The 20,890-nt window shown below is 47.9% G+C and overlaps 1 protein-coding gene across 10 annotated transcripts in view; it reads left to right on the top strand.

Moving 5' to 3' along the window:
* The window catches only part of FHOD3 (formin homology 2 domain containing 3), a 521,961-nt gene that overhangs the window by 315,420 nt on the left and 185,651 nt on the right, over positions 1-20,890 (top strand). For all 10 annotated transcript variants that reach the window (XM_027526407.1, XM_027526417.1, XM_027526409.1 and 7 more), the window contains exon 7: positions 13,044-13,155. In XM_027526407.1, coding sequence (XP_027382208.1) covers positions 13,044-13,155 — 112 coding nt within the window. The remainder of the gene's footprint in view (positions 1-13,043; positions 13,156-20,890) is intronic.

Here is a 20,890-nt window from a genome sequence, read left to right as displayed (position 1 = left end):
TGTTTTTCACTTATTTACATTTGCCAATTTCTTCCATTCTGCATCTCTGTGATTGTTTAACACCTAAATGTGGAGCTTTGATTTTTTTCCCATTAATTTCAGGCTAGAGTTCCAACCTCAAGATCATATTCACTCAGGAAAGGAAAGCTTTAGGCTTTAAATGCTTTTTACTTCCAGCATTTCCATTTGATTCTTATAGTTTCCCTTTGCTGAAATTTATCATCTGTTCATGCATGGTGTATACCTTTTCCATTAGTCTTTAACATTTTAATCATTGTGAATTTTATAGTTCCAATATTGAGCCAAATCTATTGATGGCTTTGTTTCTTGTTAGAAAGGGTGGGGAATTGGGACTTTTTTATACATCTTGTGATTTTTTGTTGAAAGCTTGGTATGTATGGGATAGTATAGGCTAACGTAGGTAGTATTTATGCCTATAAATGGGCACATCTCTAATACTAAGCTATTAGAGTAGAGAGGTTTTCAGTTTTCTCTCAAGGGGAGCAGGGCTTGGGTTTTGCTGTTGCTGTATTATCTTCCTTTACCACCCGTTTCCAAGTTCTTTTAAGTAATTGTGCTTGAGATGAGAACTGGCTTGCTAGAGAGTTTTTCTCAATGTTGCCTTTTCACTGTGAGCTTTAAACATTTTCTACACATCTGAGTCTCAGAGGGAGGTCAATCTCCATGCTCCTGCCTCTCTCCAAGTGGAACCTGCTATGGCCTGGTGCTTCCAGAACTGAACTTTCTCTATTGCCTTGTTTCCAACATTGGTCTTTAGCAAGGTCATATGCCTAATATTAATTACACAGTCATTAGATGTTAGGTTTTTGAAATACTACAATAATACAGGAAAATAGTGTAGGAAAATTAGAAGGAAATGTACAAAGTTTAAAATCCTTATGTAATAGCACTTCAGGTGATTTTTACTTTATTTTTGTATTTCTGAAGTTTGGTATAAAGAGAATATATTACTCTTAGAATCATAAAAAAATCAGTAAAAATTTTAAAAGGTTATTTTTTAATATCAAGATTTCATACTACACCAATAAACTGGGTTTGAGGTGGGACTGTCTCAGTGGTCCTGTCCCTCCCTCAGTGGTAGGAGAACTCTAAAAGGTCTCTCCTGAGGGATGTGTTCTTGCCCCTGTCCCAGCAACACAAAGTCTTATTCTTTTCCCTTCTACTACACTACCTGTGCTTCTGGGGCAACAAGATTTGCTATCCTTCCCTGCAGCTTACGGCTTTTGTGTCATAGAGGAGAAGACTCGGGATGTGGTTCCCTGCCTGTCCAGGTAGTCTGTGGCTGCTCCCTTCCTCCTATGGGTTGTTTGCTGTTCTTGACCCTAGAGTGCAGGCTCAGGAGCTGTGGTATCTGGGCTCAGTTGCTTCATGGCATGTGGAATCTTCCCAGACCAGGGATCAAACCAGTGTCGCCTACATTGGCAGGCAGATTCTTAACCTCTTGACCAACCAAATTCCATGTTTTAATACAGGTTCAATTTGGGGCTTCCCCGATAGCTCAGTTGGTAAAGAATCCACTGCAATGCATGAGACACTGGTTTGATTCCTGGGTCGGGAATAGCTACTGGAGAAGGGATAGGCTACCCATTCCAGTATTCTTGGACTTCCCTTGTGGCTCAGCTGGTAAAGAATCTGCCTGCAATGTGGGAGACCTGGATTTGATCCCTAGGTTGGGAACATCCTCTGGAGAAGGGAAAGGCTACCCAGTCCAGTATTCTGGCCTGGAGAATTCTATGAACTGTGTAGTCCGTGGGGTCGCAAGAGTCGGACACGACTGAGTGACTTTCACTCACTCAGTCAAGTAATATTTGTGTCAGAGATATTATGGATACAAAGAGCCACTCTCCCCTTTATGGGTATTGCTCTTCTACTGGTTATTCGGCTCCATACACCCAGAAATCCCTGGAGGAGGAAATAGCAACTCACTCCAGCATCCTTGCCTGGAGAATCTCATGGACTGGAGTGCCTGGCATTCTACAGTCTATGGGGTCAGAAAGAGTCGGACACGACTGAGCAACTGAGCACGTAGGCACACACCCAGAAAACTAATTCTCACTGATTTGATCTCTTGGATACCCCCATAATCTAAGTGGAAGAAAAAGAAAAAAAAAGGAAATTTTACTAGTCATTGTTTGGGGGGAATTTACTAGTAGTTGACACCAGAGGTTGGAGTCACACCTTAAAGGAACCAGCACACTGAGGGGACCCCAAGATCCAGAATGGGTCCCCAGCCACAGGGCTGGAACAGCATTTTTTTTTTTTCATTCCACTCTGAGATGATTAGCTTCAGGGAGCTGATTTGTGGTAGGAACCACAACTCTCCAAAGGCTTATTGATAAACCAGAACTGCAGCTTACAAATTTACATAGTCAAGATCCCTTATGAATGTAAATGGGAGGAAACAGGAATGAAGTGGGACTCTGAACCTTCTTCCCTTTGGGGGCATGTGGCCAAGCACTTGCAGCTGTGTTCCCTCTTCTGGGAAATGGGTGGCTCTAATATGGAAGAACATCTGGAATGATGTAAAAGCTTTACTGTGGCCGATGTGCTGTTCCTTGGACAGAGATGTTCTAGGAGAGTTGGGTGAACAGGACGACTGAAAAAAGCATAAGCTTCCAGGAGCCCGCTGGGAGCAGCCCTACCAGCTCAGGTCATCCTTTGCCAGCACTGCTGACCCCATCCCTGCAGCCTCTCTCTACCTGCCAGTACTCATCTGCCAGCCCTTCTCCGTCCACTTTAGGAGATGACAGCTGACCAGCACACTCGGGCTAACAGCACTTTCACCATTCCTGAGCTTGGCAGTTGTTCATTGTCATGTTTCCAGGGCTGGTTATTTACATAAGAAAGTTATTCAGCTTTGGTCAGTCACCTCAGACATGCAGATGACACCACCCTTATGGCAGAAAGTGAAGAGGAACTCAAAAGCCTCTTGATGAAAGTGAAAGAGGACAGTGAAAAACTTGGCTTAAAGCTCAACATTCAGAAAACTAAGATCGTGGCATCCAGTCCCATCACTTCATGGGAAATAGATGGGGAAACAGTGGAAACAGTGTCAGACTTTATTTTTGGGGGGCTGCAAAATCACTGCGGATAGTGATTGCAACCATGAAATTAGAAGATGCTTACTCCTTGGAAGGAAAGTTATGACCAACCTAGATAGCATATTAAAAAGCAGAGACATTACTTTGCCAACAAAGGTCCGTCTAGTCAAGGCTATGGTTTTTCCAGTGGTCATGTATGGATGTGAGAGTTGGACTATAAAGAAAGCTGAGCACCAAAGAATTGATGCTTTTGAACTGTGGTGCTGGAGAAGACTCTTGAGAGTCCCTTGGACTGCAAGGAGATCCAACCAGTCCATCCTAAAGGAGATCAGTCCTTGGTGTTCATTGGAAGGACTGATGCTAAAGCTGAAACTCCAATACTGTGGCCACCTGATGCGAAGAGCTGACTCATTTGAAAAGACCCTGATGCTGGGAGGGACTGGGGGCAGGAAGAAAGGGGATGACAGAAGATGAGATGGCTGGATGGCATCACTGACTCGATGGACATGAGTTTGGGTGAACTCCGGGAGTTGGTGATGGACAGGGAGTCCTGGCGTGCTGCGATTCGTGGGGTCACAAACAGGCGGACATGACTGAGCGACTGAAATGGGCTGAACTGAACTGATTACTCAGAGAAGAATACCCACTCCAGTACTCTTGCCTGGAAGGTCCCACGAATGGAGGAACCTGGTGGCTACAGTGCATGAGGTCGCAAAGAGTAGGACACAACTGAGCGACTTCCCTTTCACTTTTCACTTTCCTGCATTGGAGAAGGAAATGGCAACCCACTAACCCACTCCAATGTTCTTGCCTGGAGAATCCCAAGGACAGAGGAGCCTGGTGGGCTGCTGTCTATGGGGTCGCACAGAGTTGGACACGACTAAAGTGACTTAGCAGCAGCAGCAGCAGCAGAAGAGAAGAATATGTGTCCCATTTGCCTGTGGCTTATGTTTTTGCACCAGAGGGAAAGCTGGGGTACCCTATAGTATGGTAGAAATCAGATTAGCCTTGGTTTTCTTTGACTTCCTCTAGAAGTTAGCTGTGTGACCAGTCACAGAGTCTTCTGGACCAGGAGGTTTTGTATCTGAAGCTGGGGATAAGCACCACTCTGGTTGATTTCCCCCCTTCATTTTGAAGGTACTGTGGCAGTGTTCCCTAAGGCAGTGTTTTAGTGCACGGTTTTGGTAGTGCTTTCAGTTCAGTTCAGTCACTCAGTCGTGTCCGACTCTTTGTGACCCCATGAATCGCAGCACGCCAGGCCTCCCTGTCCATCACCAACTCCCAGAGTCCACCCAAACCCATGTCCATTTAGTTGGTGATGCCATCCAGCCATCTCATCCTCTGTCGTCCCCTTCTCCTCCTGCCCTCAATCCCTCCCAGCATCAGGGTTTTTTCAAATGAGTTAGCTCTTCGCATCAGGTGGCCACAGTATTGAGTTTCAGCTTCAAAATCAGTCCTACCAATGAATACCCAAGACTGATCTCCTTTAGGATGGACTGGTTGGATCTCCTTGCAGTCCAAGGGACTCTCAAGAGTCTTCTCCAGCACCACAGTTCAAAAGCATCAATTCTTTGGTGCTCAGCTTTCATTATAGTCCAACTCTCACATCCATACATGACCACTGGAAAAACCATAGCCTTGACTAGACGGACCTTTGTTGGCAAAGTAATATCTCTGCTTTTTAATATGCTATCTAGGTTGGTCATAACTTTCCTTCCAAGGAGTAAGTGTCTTTTAATTTCATGGCTGCAATCACCATCTGCAGTGATTTTGGAACCCCAAAAAATAAAGTCAGCCACTGTTTCCACTGTTTCTCCATCTATTTTCCATGAAGTGATGGGACTGGATGCCATGATCTTAGTTTTCTGAATGTTGAGCTTTAAGCCAAGTTTTTCACTGTCCTCTTTCACTTTCATCAAGAGGCTTTTTAGTTCCTCTTCACTTTCTGCCATAAGGGTGGCATCATCTGCATATCTGAGGTTATTGATATTGGGTGAAGTGCTTAGATAACAACAATGGATTTATGTTACCTGTTATCAGCTAACTCTTCATAGTTACACTGAGAAATGTATCCCAAAAGAAATTTAGCAAGTGGATGTTTTTTGGTCTTATTCACTTTTAGACATTATTCTTTACAGAAACCTCCAGGTAAGCCCCAGTACTTTATCTCAATAGAAGAACATGTTCTTTTACAGCATTATTTACTATTTTGACATTTATTTGAATTATTTTTGAATTTTTGTTTTTGTTGTTCAGTTGCTACATTGTGTCCACCTCTTTGCAACCCCACGGACTGTAGCATGCCAGGCTCCTCTGTCCTCCACTGTCTCCTGGAGCTTGCTCAAACTCATGTCCTTTGAGTTGGTGATGCCATCCAACCACCTCGACCTCTGCTGGTGCCTCCTGCTTTTGCTTTCCATCCTTCCCAGTATCAGGGTCTTTATTTTTGAATAGTCTTCTGTATTTGACATTCTGCAAGATTTTCTGACAGCAAGTAAGTAAAAGTTTGAGGGGTTCCCAGCCCCACAATTGGCTACTCCATTAATCACCAAGATGGTTCCCTTTCTGCAAATTGCATTGGATCATACATGGGTTGGCCATTAGGCCCTGAAGCCACAGCACATGGGTTTGATGTGAGTGGCTTCCTGTCCTGGCAGGTGTGCCAGCTTTGGGGTCTACACCTCTCCCCCACAGACACCTGAAAGCCTTGGCTCAGAAGTTTGGACTCAGGGAGAGTATTTTGGCCTATACTTTATTTCTGATAAGATCAACCTCATTCTTATGATGACAGCACAAAAGGGGAGAGATTTGAACCCCAAGATGTCTGAGGGCCCATTCTGAGCTTTTTGCTTAGAAATTCTGAGCTTGAGTATATGTCTTTGGAATAAAGCATTTAAGAGAAGTTTGATAAATATCTTAAGTCACTTGAATTTTGTTGTTGTTCTTGTTAAAATATTCAGTATAGTCTTAGTTCTGGTTAGCTTGTAAACAGTGTGGCAAAGCTTTGAGGATCAAGTTACCCTCCAATTTCTAATTCAGTTTTAATAACCAGCATCCACTTCTATAACATGCTTTTTTTAGGGGAAAATGAAACAGATAGAATGAAGCATGTCTTTCAAACCCCCTTTATAATTTAAATCCTGAGGTTTGGAAATTGTTTTCTTTCTATGGTTGCTGAATTTTTAAAAGAGTAGGAATTTGGAGACTTGGGGGAATACTTTGATTTCTACTTCATAAGCAACGTATTTGACCTGCTAAGTGAAGTTCTTGGTCTTCTCTAAGTACCATAAAACGTGAAGGGAGTTCCAGTTTGCTTTTTTATTTGTTTATTTCAGATTGTGCTGGGTCTTTGTTGCTGTGCGGGCTTTTCTCTATGCGACGAGCTGGGGTACTCTCCAGTTGCGGTGCACCCGCTTCTCGCTGCGGTGGCTTCGTTGTCGCACAGCATGGGCTCTGGGGTGCTCAGGTTCGTTAGTTGTGGCTCCCGGCTGTAGAGCGCAGGCTCAGTAGTGTGGCACACGGGCTCAGTTGCCCCCAGGCATGTGAGATCTTCCCAGATTAGGGATCGAGCCTTTGTCTCCTGGATTCACAGGCAGTTTCTTTACCACTGAGCCAGGAGGGAAGCCCTCTAGTTTGCTTTTAAGAGCAGAATTATTGAGGAACTGCCTCTTACTCCTTTTCCATAACAACTGGTGGTTACAGTTTATCTAAACCCTAGATAGCCAGGTTCTGTACAGGCTGACTCCATGCCCTCCTTGTGGGCTGAAAATTAAACAACAGCAACAACAAAACCAGCCAAGCCCTATGGACACCATCGTCCTACTCAGTCCCCGCCTCCCTGACGTGGAGGTGACACTGGAGTCCCAGGTTGTCCGTGGGACCTCCCTGGTCTTCCGAAGCCCCACGGCCTCCACTTTATGCTGTGTAGGAACAGAGAGGAACAGCTGCTGCGGAGAGTAAGGCTCACACTGATGATAAGAAGCACAGTTCACCGCTGACTACATGTTCCTGTCCTTGTGTGAAAGGCTTGTCTCAGATTCCTGTTATATACTGTGATTTACCTGCATATTTAAAGCAACATAAAACATAATTTATTATGATGGACGGGAGAAGGCAATGGCACCCCACTCCAGTACTGTTGCCTGGAAAATCCCATGGATGGAGGAGCCTGGTAGGCTGCAGTCCACGGGGTCGCTAAGAGTCAGACACGACTGGGCAACTTCACTTTCACTTTCCACTTTCATGCATTGGAGAAGGAAATGGCAACCCACTCCAGTGTTCTTGCCTGGAGAATCCCATGGACGGAGAAGCCTGGTAGGCTGCAGTCCATGGCATCGCACAGAGTCGGACACGACTGAAGCGACTTAGCAGCAGCAGCAGCAGCATTATGATGGACAGCGCTAAAATAGAGTAGCAGTTTTTCCTAGGATGTAATTATAGTTGATCCTTGAATTATGCAGACGTTAGAGACCCAGACCCTTCCAGGAGTTGAAAAATGGTGTATAGATTAAAGTCAGCTCTCCATATCTGCGGTTATTCCATGTCCGCAGTGCTGTACCCGTGGTTCTGCACCCAGGGATTCAGCCAGCCGCGGATCATGTGGTACCATAGTATTTACCTTTGAAAAAGAAAAATACTTCCTATGAGTGGATCCGCACAGTTCAAACCCATGTTATTCAACGGTTGACTGTATATAAAAGTAGGTAATGTGTAGCCCAAAGGCTGAATGTAGACCCTCCCCTCCGTGTGGTTCCTCCAAACCCTAAAATAAGTGGGCTTATTTGTGTAAGCGGGAACCTGAAGGCTGTCACACCGCTCTTCGGGTCCCTGGAAGCCTAGAAGGCCGGCTACATCAGCTCTGAGCCTCTCCTCCCCAGTGTAGGGGCCTGGCTCTGGGACGTTGCTCTCTGTCCTCAGTAGCCGGACTCTGATGGCCCCTGGCACAGGTAACGCTCTCAGCCGTGTTGTGTGGAGGTGTTCTGAGTCCTGTCTCCAAAGCAGGTTGACTGTCTTCTTAAAGGCTGGGCTACAGCTTCCTGACCCTCCTGCCGCCCAGGGACCTTCAGTGGGTACTGAGCATCTGGAAGGCACTCAGGATGTTGAAAGAAGAATCAGAGCATCTTGGAATTGGGAAGGACCTTAGATGGCCTGGCCGGCTCACCCCCATCCAGGTTCTGAATTCCTTCTGCAGTAGCCTTAGCAAGGGCCACCCAGACCTTCTGATATGGGGAATCTATGCCCGCAGCATCTGACTGGTCTCAGAACCACTGCTTCTGAGACTGACTCCGTGTTGTCCTGGTTACTGTTTTGTGACCAGTTGCTTTATCTTCCCAAGTGCTTCATGCTCCATAAGAATGAGAATCAGTTCTTACTGACTGCCCTCAGTGTTAGACAGATAGGCAGAGTTTTTAGCCTGTAAGTCATTTGTGATGAAACCGCCCCTTAGAACATGAAGGAGCACCAGGCGGAGATGAAATGGCATTGGAGGGTCACTGCCACAGCCCTTTGAGAAGCCTCCAGTGTCTGAGCCTTGCAGTGCTGTGTGCTCCAGTGTCTGAGCCTTGCAGTGCTGTGTGCACTGGCATCCATGCGTGTGTCCCCGCCCCTCATTCGTGGTCCTTGCTCCCGCTGCCACGGTGGGCCTGCCTCTCCCGGTCCATCACTGGCCTCTCGTTTACCTCCTCTCAGCAGGTCAGGAAGCTCGGTGGCCACTCCTGCTAGAATGTGTCTTAGATAAGCACAGCGGATTTTTAAGAGCTCTGAGATGATGAGCAGCGTGTTTCGACTTGGAGGAATGGCTGTGCGGCCTCCACTGTGACTGTGCCAAGGTTTTGGAGGGTTTTGATAGCATTCCAGATACTTGAGGGCATCAAATTGCGTGAATTCTGGAAAAATGAGCATTTGGTGTAGAAATCTTTTGAAGTCAGGAATTCTTATTCCTTTCAAGTCTGTACAGCAATGCTAATGAGGTATTTCAGAAGAGAAGCTGTGCTGGTTGTATTTTGATGATTAGTTGGGACATGCTAGCAATTAGTACTATTCATTTCCATTAAATTAATGTGTCAATGCTCTCTTTTTTCTGAAGTAGTTTAACTATATAATATGTTTGTGATTAATTTTACATAGTAAGGCTTCCAAACACACATAAACATCAACTTAGACCGAGTAGAAGCCAAATTCATAGAAGCCTAAGATCATGACTCAGAAGAGTTTAAGGGTTTTTTAAAAATAAAGTTACAGGGGCAAAAGATCTCTAAGCAGAGCCTTCATAGCAAAGGAGAAGATGACGTGAACAGGCATGTTGAGACTAATAAGGAAAGAAGACTTCCCGAGAAAACAGTGGTTTCTTACTTAGAGAACCTTGTAAGGGAGAGTGGGTCCTTGAGTACCCTGTCAGCCAAGGCCCCGTGACCACAGAGATGCCCGGGAGGCAGCCCAGCTGAGACCAGCTGATGGGGCCGTGGGCTGGGCAGCAGCCAGGTTCTTTCCCACGAAGACACCGAGGAGGCTTAAACCACATAATAACAGTCCACCCACCAATGAGGGCGCCAAGCCTGGGCTTGCTGGGTTGTTTTATTTACTTGAAGACATTTTTTCTGCTCTACATGTACCGAGATAGCACCGTTCATTGTGCCATGCCTTCCTCTCCTACCCCCACCTTGTAGTTGCGGAGAAAAATACTCTGGAATTTAGTCTATTCCCAGTTAGGGAGAACAGAGAATGTGGGACATGGCTGACAAAAGGTGAACGTGCTCTAGAGAGTTCAGAGCCCTCGCCAGAACTCAGGTCCCATTTTGATAAGGACGTCGCAGGGCGGACGGACAGAAGCCCAAGGCGCTGCTTGTCCTCTGCACTTGGTGCGGGGGGCCCGGCCGTGCTGAGGGCTGGAGTGGAGTGGGGGGTCGGAGCGGGCCGAGGAGACTGGCTCCACACACATTAGGGGTTGGGTTTGCAGGCCAAGCCTTGGTGAAGAGGGCACTCCGGCCTGCCCATGTGCAGTACTGACCCAGCAGCCCCTTGGAGGGAGATGCGGTTTCTGGTGTGTCAGAAAAATCAGCATCTCCACCACCAGGTGGCCTCTGCTCTGGGCCTTCCCTGGTGGCTCAGCTGGTAAAGACTCCACCTGCCATGCAGGAGACCCCGGTTCAATTGCTGGGTCAGGAAGATCCCTGGGGAAGGGACCGGCCGCTCTAAACAGGTGTGGCTCGTGTATCAGATGAGTGACGTGTATGTAGCAGTTACAGGTCGTGATAAAGGACGTGAAGAAAACAGGGTGACGTGAGTGACCAAGGGGCTCCTTTAGATGACATCATCAGAAAGGTTATTTCCCACGAGGGGAAATCTCTCAGACCTGGAAGATAAGGAAAGGCCAGTCCTGTGGTGACTGGTGAGGGAATAGCCAATGAGAAAACTCTTGAGTCAGGCACAAGCTTTGTATGTGAAAAACACACGGTCATGTGACTAAAGAGAGGTGGCTGATGGGAGCACCCTGGGCAGAAGGGGAGTGACGGGGATGAGGACGGAGAGCTTGGTAGCGACATAAAGCTTGCAGGGGTGGACGCCACCCTGAATGTGATGCAGAGCCAGTGGAGGGTTGAGAGGGCCAGGGTCCCTCTGGCTGAAGTTTAGAGAAAGGGCTTCAAGGTGACAAGCCCAGCAGTACTGAGGAGGCTCTCACGGTGGTCTCGGGTGGACAGGGAGAGGGAGCTGTGGGCAGAGTCAGATAGCTGCCGACAGCCCTGATGGATGGAGTCATTGTGAAATTGGGAGGGAGGAGGGCAGTGTGGCTCCCATTTGCAGTGAGTGAATGGTGGGGCCTTGTCCCAAGGTGTGGACTTGTGGAAGGGACACGCTGGAAGTGGTGGTGGGACAGAATGAGCACAAGTACAAATCGAGAGAGTTTTCTTAGGGCTACATTGAACTTGAGGGCCCATAAGAGTGGCGAGGTCAGGTGCCAGGTCTGAAGAGCACTGAGTCATAAGTGGGATTTACAGTTAAGGGCCTGGATGAACTCACCTGGACAGAGTGTGTGGCAAGGGAGCAGGGGTGGGGAGTGAACTCTGAGGCCTCCCCACACCTGGAGGTTGAGCTGCTTAGAAGGAGCCAGCTAGAGTAGCCCCCCAGGTAGGAGACGGTGGTCAGCCATGTCATGAGGAAATTGTTTCTGGAGGGAGCAGTTGATTGTCACGGGCTGCTGAGAGTTGAGCTAAAATGAGCCTAGAAGAGTAACCACTGGACACCATGGAAAGTCAAAGAGTTAGTTACTCAGTTGTGTCTGACTCTTTGTGACCCCATGAACTGTAGCCTGTCAGGCTCCACTGTCCGTGGAATTCTCCAGGCAAGAATACTGGAGTGGGTTGCCATTTCCTTCTCCAGGGGATCTTCCTGGCCCAGGGATCGAACCCAGGTTTCCTGCATTGCAGGCAGATTCTTTAGTGTCTGAGCCACCAGGGATGCCTGGACAACATGGAGGCCATCAGCAAGCTTGACAAGAGTAGTTTAATCTGCGCCGTGGAGATAGGAGCTCTGTCAGATGGGTTGAGGAGTCTATGGGAAATGGAGAAGGGGAATCAGGGAGTATGGCAACTCTTTTGAGCAATTTTCTTTTAAGGGGAGCTGGATACCATGGCTCTGGCTGGAGAGAGCTATGGAATCGAGGAAAAGCCAGCTGGTTTACTAGGGGAGATGACAGAGGACAGGGGTTGACGGGGAGAGGTGGGGTCACGAGTTTGGAGAAATGACTTGGGATGGGTGATGGTTTCACCCTGTCCCCCTGGCGTGTGCAGGGCTCCACATCCCGCCCTAAAGTCCACACCTGGCTCTGATATATTGATGTGAGGAGATGCCTGCAGGAGTCCCTGGGCCTTTCTCGGCGGCAGACCTGGTGGAGTGCCTGGAGCCGGTTTTCCGCAGCCACAGGGGTGGGAGAACAAACGTGGACTGATTGGTTGCTTCTTGGGAGATTCGTTCATTCCACACGCAAACACTGTTGAGGCCACTCTGACCCAGGTGTGGTTCCGACCCTGCAGACCCCATGCACAGCAGCCCCTCTCCCCAGGAGAGCTCTTTCTGCCCGTGGGGTAGGGGCGGAGGCAGAGGGGCACTGTCCAGCCACCTGCTGGGGGCCCCCTCAAGGAGCAGCCCTGAGGCAGGTGCGCTGTTTCCTAGAAGGGGGATTTGAACCTGTTTCCAGGAGGAAGGTGGTGTGTGATTTCTTTGAGAAGGAGGAAATGGGGTGCAGGAAAGGAGACATGAGTCAAGGTTGCAGCAGCAAAGCCTGTGGGAAGGGGTGGGGGGCTGAGCGGGAAGCCCCAGGCTGCCACAGCCCACCTCCAACTCCACCCCACCCCACCCTACCGCCCAAACCCCACCCCCAGCAGCTGAGTGAGTTAGGGTTCAGTGTCAGCTGCATTTCTCCAGGTAAGTGACCTTCAGTCTGCATGAAGAGGGGCCCTGGGCTGGGTGTGGCTCCTCACGAGTGCAGTCCTCTGGGCCCAGGACTGTGGGGGTGAGGCCCCAGATGGCCTTCCCTGTGCAGTTTTAAGAACCCGGACTTGGTTCAAGCGTCCTGTCACAGCGTCAGACAAGTCATTTAGCTTGCCATGCCTGCTTCTTCATCAGAAAACAAATGAGACTTGATTGCGGTACATCACAGTGATCTAGTCTGGTTAAAACGAAGTTACCGACCCAGCAACTGCCGCCTCCTGTGTTGACAGAACTTGTGTGAGCCCGGGGGCCAAAGGCCTTGGGTTCAAATTCTGGTTCCTTTTCTAGCTGTGGTATCTTGAGTCAGGGACTTGGCCTCAGTTTACTTATCTGTGCAATGGGGGTAATACTGACACCTGCCTTCTGAGGTGTCTGGTGAAGGAATCTGCGTAACTGCTGAGAAGAGCAGCTGGGTGCCAGCTGCTGTCAGGACAAAGGCTGCAGACGTCCCTGCTGTGTGTGCAGCTGCACGACGGTTGTGTCTTGTCTCCACAGTTCCGTCTGGTGGTGAAGACAGCCCTGAAGCTGCTGCTGGTCTTTGTGGAATACTCGGAGTCCAATGCACCTCTCCTGATTCAGGCCATCTCTGCCGTGGACACAAAAAGGGGTGAGTGGTCCCTGCTTACTATGTCATCCAAGTAAAAGTGTCTCATGGAAGATTTCCACTTTTTATTTCCATGTTCAAGGCAGAATTGAAAAGGAACAGAATTCCCTTTGTGTGGACTTCTGACATCAGGAAACAGATGTTTCAGGATGCATATGTATGAAGATTAGGTGAAGGAGGGAACAGGGAAAGAAAAGCACCCCTAGCTGACCCAGGACAGGTCAGACTCCAGCTTATCCTTATGCTCCATCTTCAGCCACCACAACTGAATGCACAGAACCAGCTTGTTCTCTTTTCCCATCCTGTTGGAGTCACTTTGGCTCCTTTGTCTCTTCCCCTTCCTCCCACCTGCTTTATTGGCTTTCACCCCACAATGTTCCTTAAACATCTTCCCTCCCTTGCATCCTCTTCACCATCTGTCACTGGGCATCCTTTACTTCCCTGAAATGCTACCCGCCTCTCTGCTATTGGAGGCTTCTTCTAAAGCACAAATATGGTCACGTCGTTTTCCGTCTGAAACCTGCCGGTGGCTCCCCAGTGCCCGGTTAGGGCCGACCCTTCACGTCCCATCCCTGTTTACCCACCACCCCCACCTCCCACCCAGCCTGCGCCAGGCCCGCCCTGCCTTGGGTCAGATGAGCATACTCTTTCAAAGCCCCATGTGCCCCTCATCTCTGCTGTGCCCATTCTCCCAGGAGTGTGTGTCCTTGCTGGACAGTGGGGTGCCTGTCCCTTCTGGGTGTCCCAGCACCTGGCTGACCCACAGCAGGAAGGCCTAGTGCCGGCCTGCACACCTGATGACAAATGAGCTTTGGATCTGGTTTACAGCATGACATGCTGCGTCCCCTTTAATGTTGTGAAGTCTGATTCTGAAACAGGTTTTTGTTTTGTTTTATTCTTTAAAACAGCTTCCCTGGTAGCTTAGACAGTAAAGAATCTGCCTACAATGCAGGAGACCAGGGTTTGATCCCTGGGTTGGAAAGATCCCCTGGAGAAGGGCTTGGCAACCCACTCCAGTATTCTTGCCTGGAGAATCCCATGGACAGAGGAGCCTGGTGGGCTACAATCTATGCAGTTGCAAAGAGTTGGAAATGACTGAGTGACTAACAAATACTTAGGTTTTGTTCCTCAGTAGGACATTTTTATTAATATTGTCATCCCCACAAAGACTCTAACAAGAACAAAAATTTGTTAACATTAATTATTTTCTTTTTATAATGGAAATACTCTAGAAAATTTGGAAAAAAACAGTGTAAAGAAGACCATAAAAATTTACCTGTAGTCTCACAAAATAGAATTGTTCTTAACATGTTGGTGTATGGTTGTGTGTGTGTATGTATGTGTGGACACACATGTTTATGTACAAGTCAGCTCAGGGACAACCGATGAAAAGAAATGAGAGGCCTAAATAGCCTTCTTTGATTCAAACCACTTGTTGTCTCTGACTCAGTGTTGATCAGAGACCCACATTCAGGACTGAATGCAAAGATGAAGGAAAGTAGCTTACTAGTTGCTTTGAAAGTTTGAAACATGTAAAATATCATGTAAGAAACGAGTTGCCAGTCCAGGTTCGATACACGATACTGGATGCTTGGGGCTAGTGCACTCGGACGACCCAGAGGGATGGTATGGGGAGGGAGGAGGGAGGAGGGTTCAGGATGGGGAACACATGTGTGCCTGTGGCGGATTCATTTTGATATTTGGCAAAACTAGTACAATTATGTAAAGTTTAAAAATAAAATAAAATTAAAAAAAACCAACAATAATAACAATAAAAAAAAAAGAAAGAAAGTTTGAATATAAGTTAATGAAAGCCATCCAGGACCATGAACTGGGATTCTGCACTTTTCCCACAAACACACAGGCAGATGTCAGTCCCCAGCATGGTGGACTGTAGGTGGGAGGCAACTCCAGGCCTGTGTTTGCGTGTACCACAGAGACAGTCCTAGTGTGTGAGCAGGGGCTGTGAGTCTGGAAGGTTGATGCCAGGTTGGGGCAGGTTTTTTCTGCCAAGGCTTGTTGCCATCTGAAGCATGAGCATGAAGACCCTCGTGGCCTAAAGCACATCAAGGGGACCCCTTGAGAATCCTAATGAAGGCTCCCAATGACTCAGAAGCCAGGATGGGCTTTCCCAAGGCCAGTCCATGGCTTAGGGTCAAAGGTGGATGTTTGGGAAGAGAGTGAAGCTGATCCTTTCATTCATCCTTGGAAGATTCATACTCTATTCTCCAACTCTTAGAGTTACTTTAGGATAATTAACAGACTCTTCATTTTCCTATCCTAAATTTCAGGTAACCCTTGGGCCCTTGTCATGTGGGCCGTATTAAAGGAAACAACCTTCTTATGACCTTGAGATTCTCCCTTGACTTCACTGGTTTGGGAACTCATAGCTTCCTTCCTCAGACTGCATATCTCAATGGAGAGACCATTTGGGATAGAGGAGTGATCCCGAGCACACCCAACCCCCAAGTCTCCACCTGTAGGCCCAGCTGTACACTCAGCTGTACTCTCTCCCCCAAGACAAAGCCATGGCTGCTCTTTCCCAATTTATAAAAATAAAAAGTCATAACAGAGAATGGATTGTTTTCTCAACCTCATGGTTTTTCCAATGAAATTTCTTAAGCTATTGGCAAGTATTGTCATCCAGTTGCTACTGAGCACTAGCAGCTGAGAACAAAAAGGATCAGCACTGATGGAAAAACTCAACCATAGCTTATCATGCGTGGTTCAGTCACATATTTCTCTATGACGTGTGTGGTCTTGGCCATGACATTATAACACGTACATATAACACCATCCTATATTACTGCTAGTAAAACTGTCCCTGACCTCTGTGCTGAAGTTGGACACACAAATACGCCCTGCTGTTCTGCAGGGGGAGGCAGGACCTGCTGGTGTGCTTCCACCTGGCAGGTTGGGAAGCTGCTCTCCAGTCCCTCTCAGCTGGATGAGCGAGTAGGTAAACATGCCAGGGGTGACCGAGGGCCAGCTGAGTATGTCCATTTCTACACAGGTTTATAAATCCGCCATAAATGTGACTCCTCAAGGTGGTTTTGGACTCATTCTTTTGGAGGTTAGGGTGAGAATGGGCATGTTAATGTACAGACCTTTTTAGTAGAAAGGAATTCTTTTGGATGATGAAAAATGATAGGTTTAAAGAATCAGCAAGGAAAATCAACAAGTGAGCCACAAGTTCTCAGAAATTACTAGCAAATGAAGTTGTCCAAGAACAAATTCCTCTGATTGCTGTATAAACAGCACATCCCACACATGGGTTAACGGGAAGGGTTCATTGGTGAGCATGGATGGACAAATTGCTGTTTTGCCAACACTGGGCCAGTTAGGGAGCAGCAATAAAAGCTGAGGGATTTAGGTGTATCATAGGGACTAGCAAATATGTATGAATTAATGAAAATTAAAAGGGCCCCATTTGATCGTGGCAGTTGGCACTTTGGCTCAGGTGCTAGAATGAAACCATGGATTTGAGTTAGTCTCTGAGGCATGGCTCAGTGTCATACCTGTCTGTGTAGACTGCTGGCATGTCTTCTCCTTTGCATGGGTCTTCAAGTCACTTTCTCTTCCTAGTGGACAGGGCCAGGCAGCAAGAGAGAATGGCAGTTAGTAGTCATGGAAGCCCATGAGAAGGCTTTGCTTTCTCATTCTGCCATCATCAAAGACTTCTTCACTCTAGTGATTAGCAGGAAACTGGTCGAGAATCCCCTGCTCCCCTGGGCAGGGTGCCCCCTCCCTCTGACTGGGTTTCCCTCCCAGACAGAGGGTGGGGGTAAGTGACCAGATGGGGTACCTTATTTTGAAATTTCAGTCATAAATCTTGAGTCCTGCTAATTTGGTTCAACACTGCTTTTGAAGAGGTGCCATTTTTTCATTTGAATGTGAGGTGATGAGATATGACATAATTTTTAAACATGTGTCTCACACATGATTAACAGGGTTGGGGAGGTGGGTGGGGAATCCAGACATCCTTTCAAGCCATCTTGGCTCTGACTTGTGCTCAAGGGTACGTTGCTCTGTGAAGACCGCACAAAGCATGGTGGAGGTTAGAGTGCACAGAACTCAAGCTCTGTTTCCTTGGTTATTTGGAGCAGAAGTGTACTCGTTAAGTGTTCATCCCTCACAGTGAAAGACATGGAACATGCCACTGGGACCTTGTGTTTGAGTGTTAGACCAACTCGCATACGAGGCCTCATGCAAAATATTTTATTTTCTTTGGAGTTTAATACAGAGACTTGGAAGAGAGTAAGAGGACAAGAGTATTGAGCAGTTTATCCTGTGCTTATTCATTCTGGGTTGAGAGAGGGGTGATGTGGTTTGCTGGGAGGAGGGGGCCTGGCCAGGAAGCCTGCGGGGCAGGCCTGGGGGGCAGTGTGGGTGTCCCCTGCCCACCACCTCCACCGCAGTGACAGCTACTGCTATCCAAGTGCCTGCCACACAACAGACACCGTTCTAAGCGTTTTTCATATAAAATTCATTTGTTTAACAATTATTTAAGTGCCAATCATGTGCCTTTGAACATCAGAAAGAAACCAGGCTGTCATCGATCCTATACTCACTCCAGTGCTGGAGGTGGGGTTGGAGAGAGACGGACAATGATGATGAAGAAAGTGACCATCTCCTGATGTTCTGCATCAGCACTCAGGAGAGGCGACAAAGTGCCTTATCTCTGGGACACCTCACAGTGAGCCGCTAGGGTGGACGTCATCTCACCAGTTTACATGCCTCCCCCTGAGCCTCTGTTCATTCCACTACTTTGGGGCTCAATTTTGTTCTCTGTTATGTAAAGGGGGAAGGTCGTGTGGTTTATGATTTTAACACAGGGCCACCCCCTACCCCCACATGTTATTCACTCAGTCATGTCCAACTCTGTGACCCCATGGACTGTGACCTCTATCCATGGGATACTCCAACAAGAATACTGGAGTGGGTGGCCATTGCCTTCTCCAGGGGATCTTCATGAGTCAGGGATTGAACCTGGGTCTCCTGCACTGCAGGCAGATTCTTTACCGTCTGAGCCACCAGGGAAGCCCCAGGGAAAGTGTTAGTTGCTACCCACACATACACACATGAAACCCCATATGGAGCAGTGAAGGTGTGGATGGGGGCGGCGGTGAACTGGACCCTTTAGTTCTGACGGGTGGGCTCCTGGGACAGGTACAACTGCTGGTGCTTGATGCAGGCCAGCTGGAGCCCTGACAAGGTATTTGTGTTGAACTAGAAGAGAAGGCTGGAGAAGGCAATGGTACCCCACTCCAGTACTCTTGCCTGGAAAATCCCATGGGCGGAGGAGCCTGGTAGGCTGCAGTCCATGGGGTCGCTAAGAGTCAGACACGACTGAGCGACTTCACTTTCACTTTTCACTTTCATACATTGGAGAAGGAAATGGCAATCCACTCCAGTGTTCTCGCCTGGAGAATCCCAGGGACGGGGGAGCCTGGTGGGCTGCAGTCTATGGGGTCGCACAGAGTTGGACACGACTGAAGCGACTTAGCAGCAGCAGCAGCAGAAGAGAAGGCAATGGCACTCCACTCCAGTACTCTTGCCTGGAAAATCCCATGGACAGAGGAGCCTGGTGGGCTGCAGTCCATGGGGTTGCGAAGAGTCAGACACGACTGAGCGACTTCCCTTTGACTTTTCATTTTCATGCATTGGGGAAGGAAATGGCAACCCACTCCAGTGTTCTTGCCTGGAGAATCCCAGGGATGGGGGAGCCTGGTGGGCTGCCGTCTATGGGGTCGCACAGAGTTGGACACGACTGAAGCGACTTAGCAGCAGCAGAAGGTGTCCTCACTTTCCCCTTCATTCTTCTAAAAATTTATTTTCTTGTCCCCAAACAGTCAAAAGATAGTGAACATGTATCCCAGAAGTGTCTGATTACATGCAAATTTCCAGACTCAAAATCCTTAAATGATAAAAAGGGAATCAGATATTATAACTGAAGAAAACTTTTTGTGTATATCTTCTTTAAACTTTATTTAGTTTGGCTGTGCTGGGTCTTCGTTGCTGTGTGGGCTTTGCTGTAGTGGCAGGGTGTGGGGCTCCTCTCTAGTTGCGGTGCCCAGGCCTCTCACTGAGGAGGCTTTTCTTGTTGGGGAGCACGGGCTCTAGGGCGTCCGTAGTTGCGGCACGCAGGCTCAGCAGTCGCGGTTCTTGGCGTTAGAGCACAGGCTCAGTGGTCGCGGTTCCTGGGTGTTAGAGCACAGGCTCAGTAGTTGTGGTGCACGGGCTTAGTTGCTCCGTGGCATATGGGATCTTTCCAGACCAGGGATCAAGTCAAATCCGTGTCTCCTGCATTGGCAGGCAGATTCTTTACCACTGAGCCATCAGAGGAGCCCCAAATATGTTTTTTAATTAAATGAAGCCCCTGTTTGAGTGCTTTCATTATAATGGATAAAGAGGTGCATAGATATGTGTGTCTGCATAAGAGAGAGAAAGAGAGAGGAAATAGACTATTCACCTCTCTCTTTGGGATGCTTGCCATTTGCTTCCTTCCTCTCATTCCACAGGCCCCGTTTGACATCTTTGGCTCCTAAGTAAGCAACCAAGAAGCATTTCAGGGCCCCTGAGTCCCACTGGGAATTCTCTGCATCAGTGCTGTCTCTCTTGTACAGGCTTTTCTTTACCCATGTAGAACTCATGTTTCATGTTTTGTACTGAGGTTGGGTGTGAGTATGAGTGACGGAAGTTGCCCTTTTATAAGCACAAGCAGAGGCATTTAGAAAGCTTGACCTACACCTGGACAATGAGACCTACTGACCACACTGATTATCTTGAGGACAGAAATGGTTACTTCGCCTGGCTATGAAGAAGAGGTGTGGACTTCAAGATAGTTTGATGATAAATATCAGCAAGAAGATAATTCAGCAGTTAGCACACAAAGGATCATGCTTTTGTGTTCGGAGTAACAAAGGGTTATAGAAGCTTAGTCATAGACTCCTAGTTTGGACTAACTGAGCAACTAGCCCAAAGGATGGGCTTCCCTGGTGGCTCAGAGGTTAAAGCATCTGCCTGCAATGCAGGAGACCTGGGTTCGATCCCTGAGTCAGGAAGATCCCCTGGAGAAGGCAATGGCAACCCACTCCAGTATTCTTGCCTGGGGAATCCCATGGACGGAGGAGCCTGGTGGGCTGCAGTCCACGGGGTTGCTAGGAGTCGAACACGACTGAGCGCCTTCACTTTCAGCCCAAAAGAAAAGGCATTTTGTTCCCTTGCTGGGATCACCAACAGACCTGAAATTCTACTTGTGTCTTTCATGTTTTATGGTAGGTACCTCATCCTTTTTAAATTCTCCTGTCTTGTCTCCTTACTGTGTGCAGTGAACCCTGTGGCTCTTTAAAAACTACCCCAGTTTAAAGCCACCCTGTACCCTCTCAGAGGTCCCCATTCACTAGTCAGCAGACATTTTATTGAGCGCCTACTATGTGCTGGGCACTCTGCCAAGGGCAGAGAGACAAGACAGAAGCCATCACTTCCCTGGGGGAGTTTTGGTTCACAAGACCAGGAAATCAGCTCTGACATAACCCACCCAAGAATCAGCATTTGAAACCCACTGGTTTTAGGTTATTTCAGAATTTACTTTTATCAGCAAAAATAGACAATATCCCTTTGAGATCTTTATAGAGAAACCAGGAAAGAGCTGCGTGTTCCACCCCACCATGCCAGGGGCAAGGCAGCACTTCGCTGCAGATGTTTATCCCCAGAGTAGGAAATCATGTCAGGGTGT

This window comes from Bos indicus x Bos taurus, chromosome 24 (assembly GCF_003369695.1).
Source record: "Bos indicus x Bos taurus breed Angus x Brahman F1 hybrid chromosome 24, Bos_hybrid_MaternalHap_v2.0, whole genome shotgun sequence".
NCBI lineage: Eukaryota > Metazoa > Chordata > Mammalia > Artiodactyla > Bovidae > Bos > Bos indicus x Bos taurus.
The sequence above is the reverse complement of the archived record's forward strand: the minus strand, read 5'-3'. Positions and strand labels throughout refer to the sequence as shown.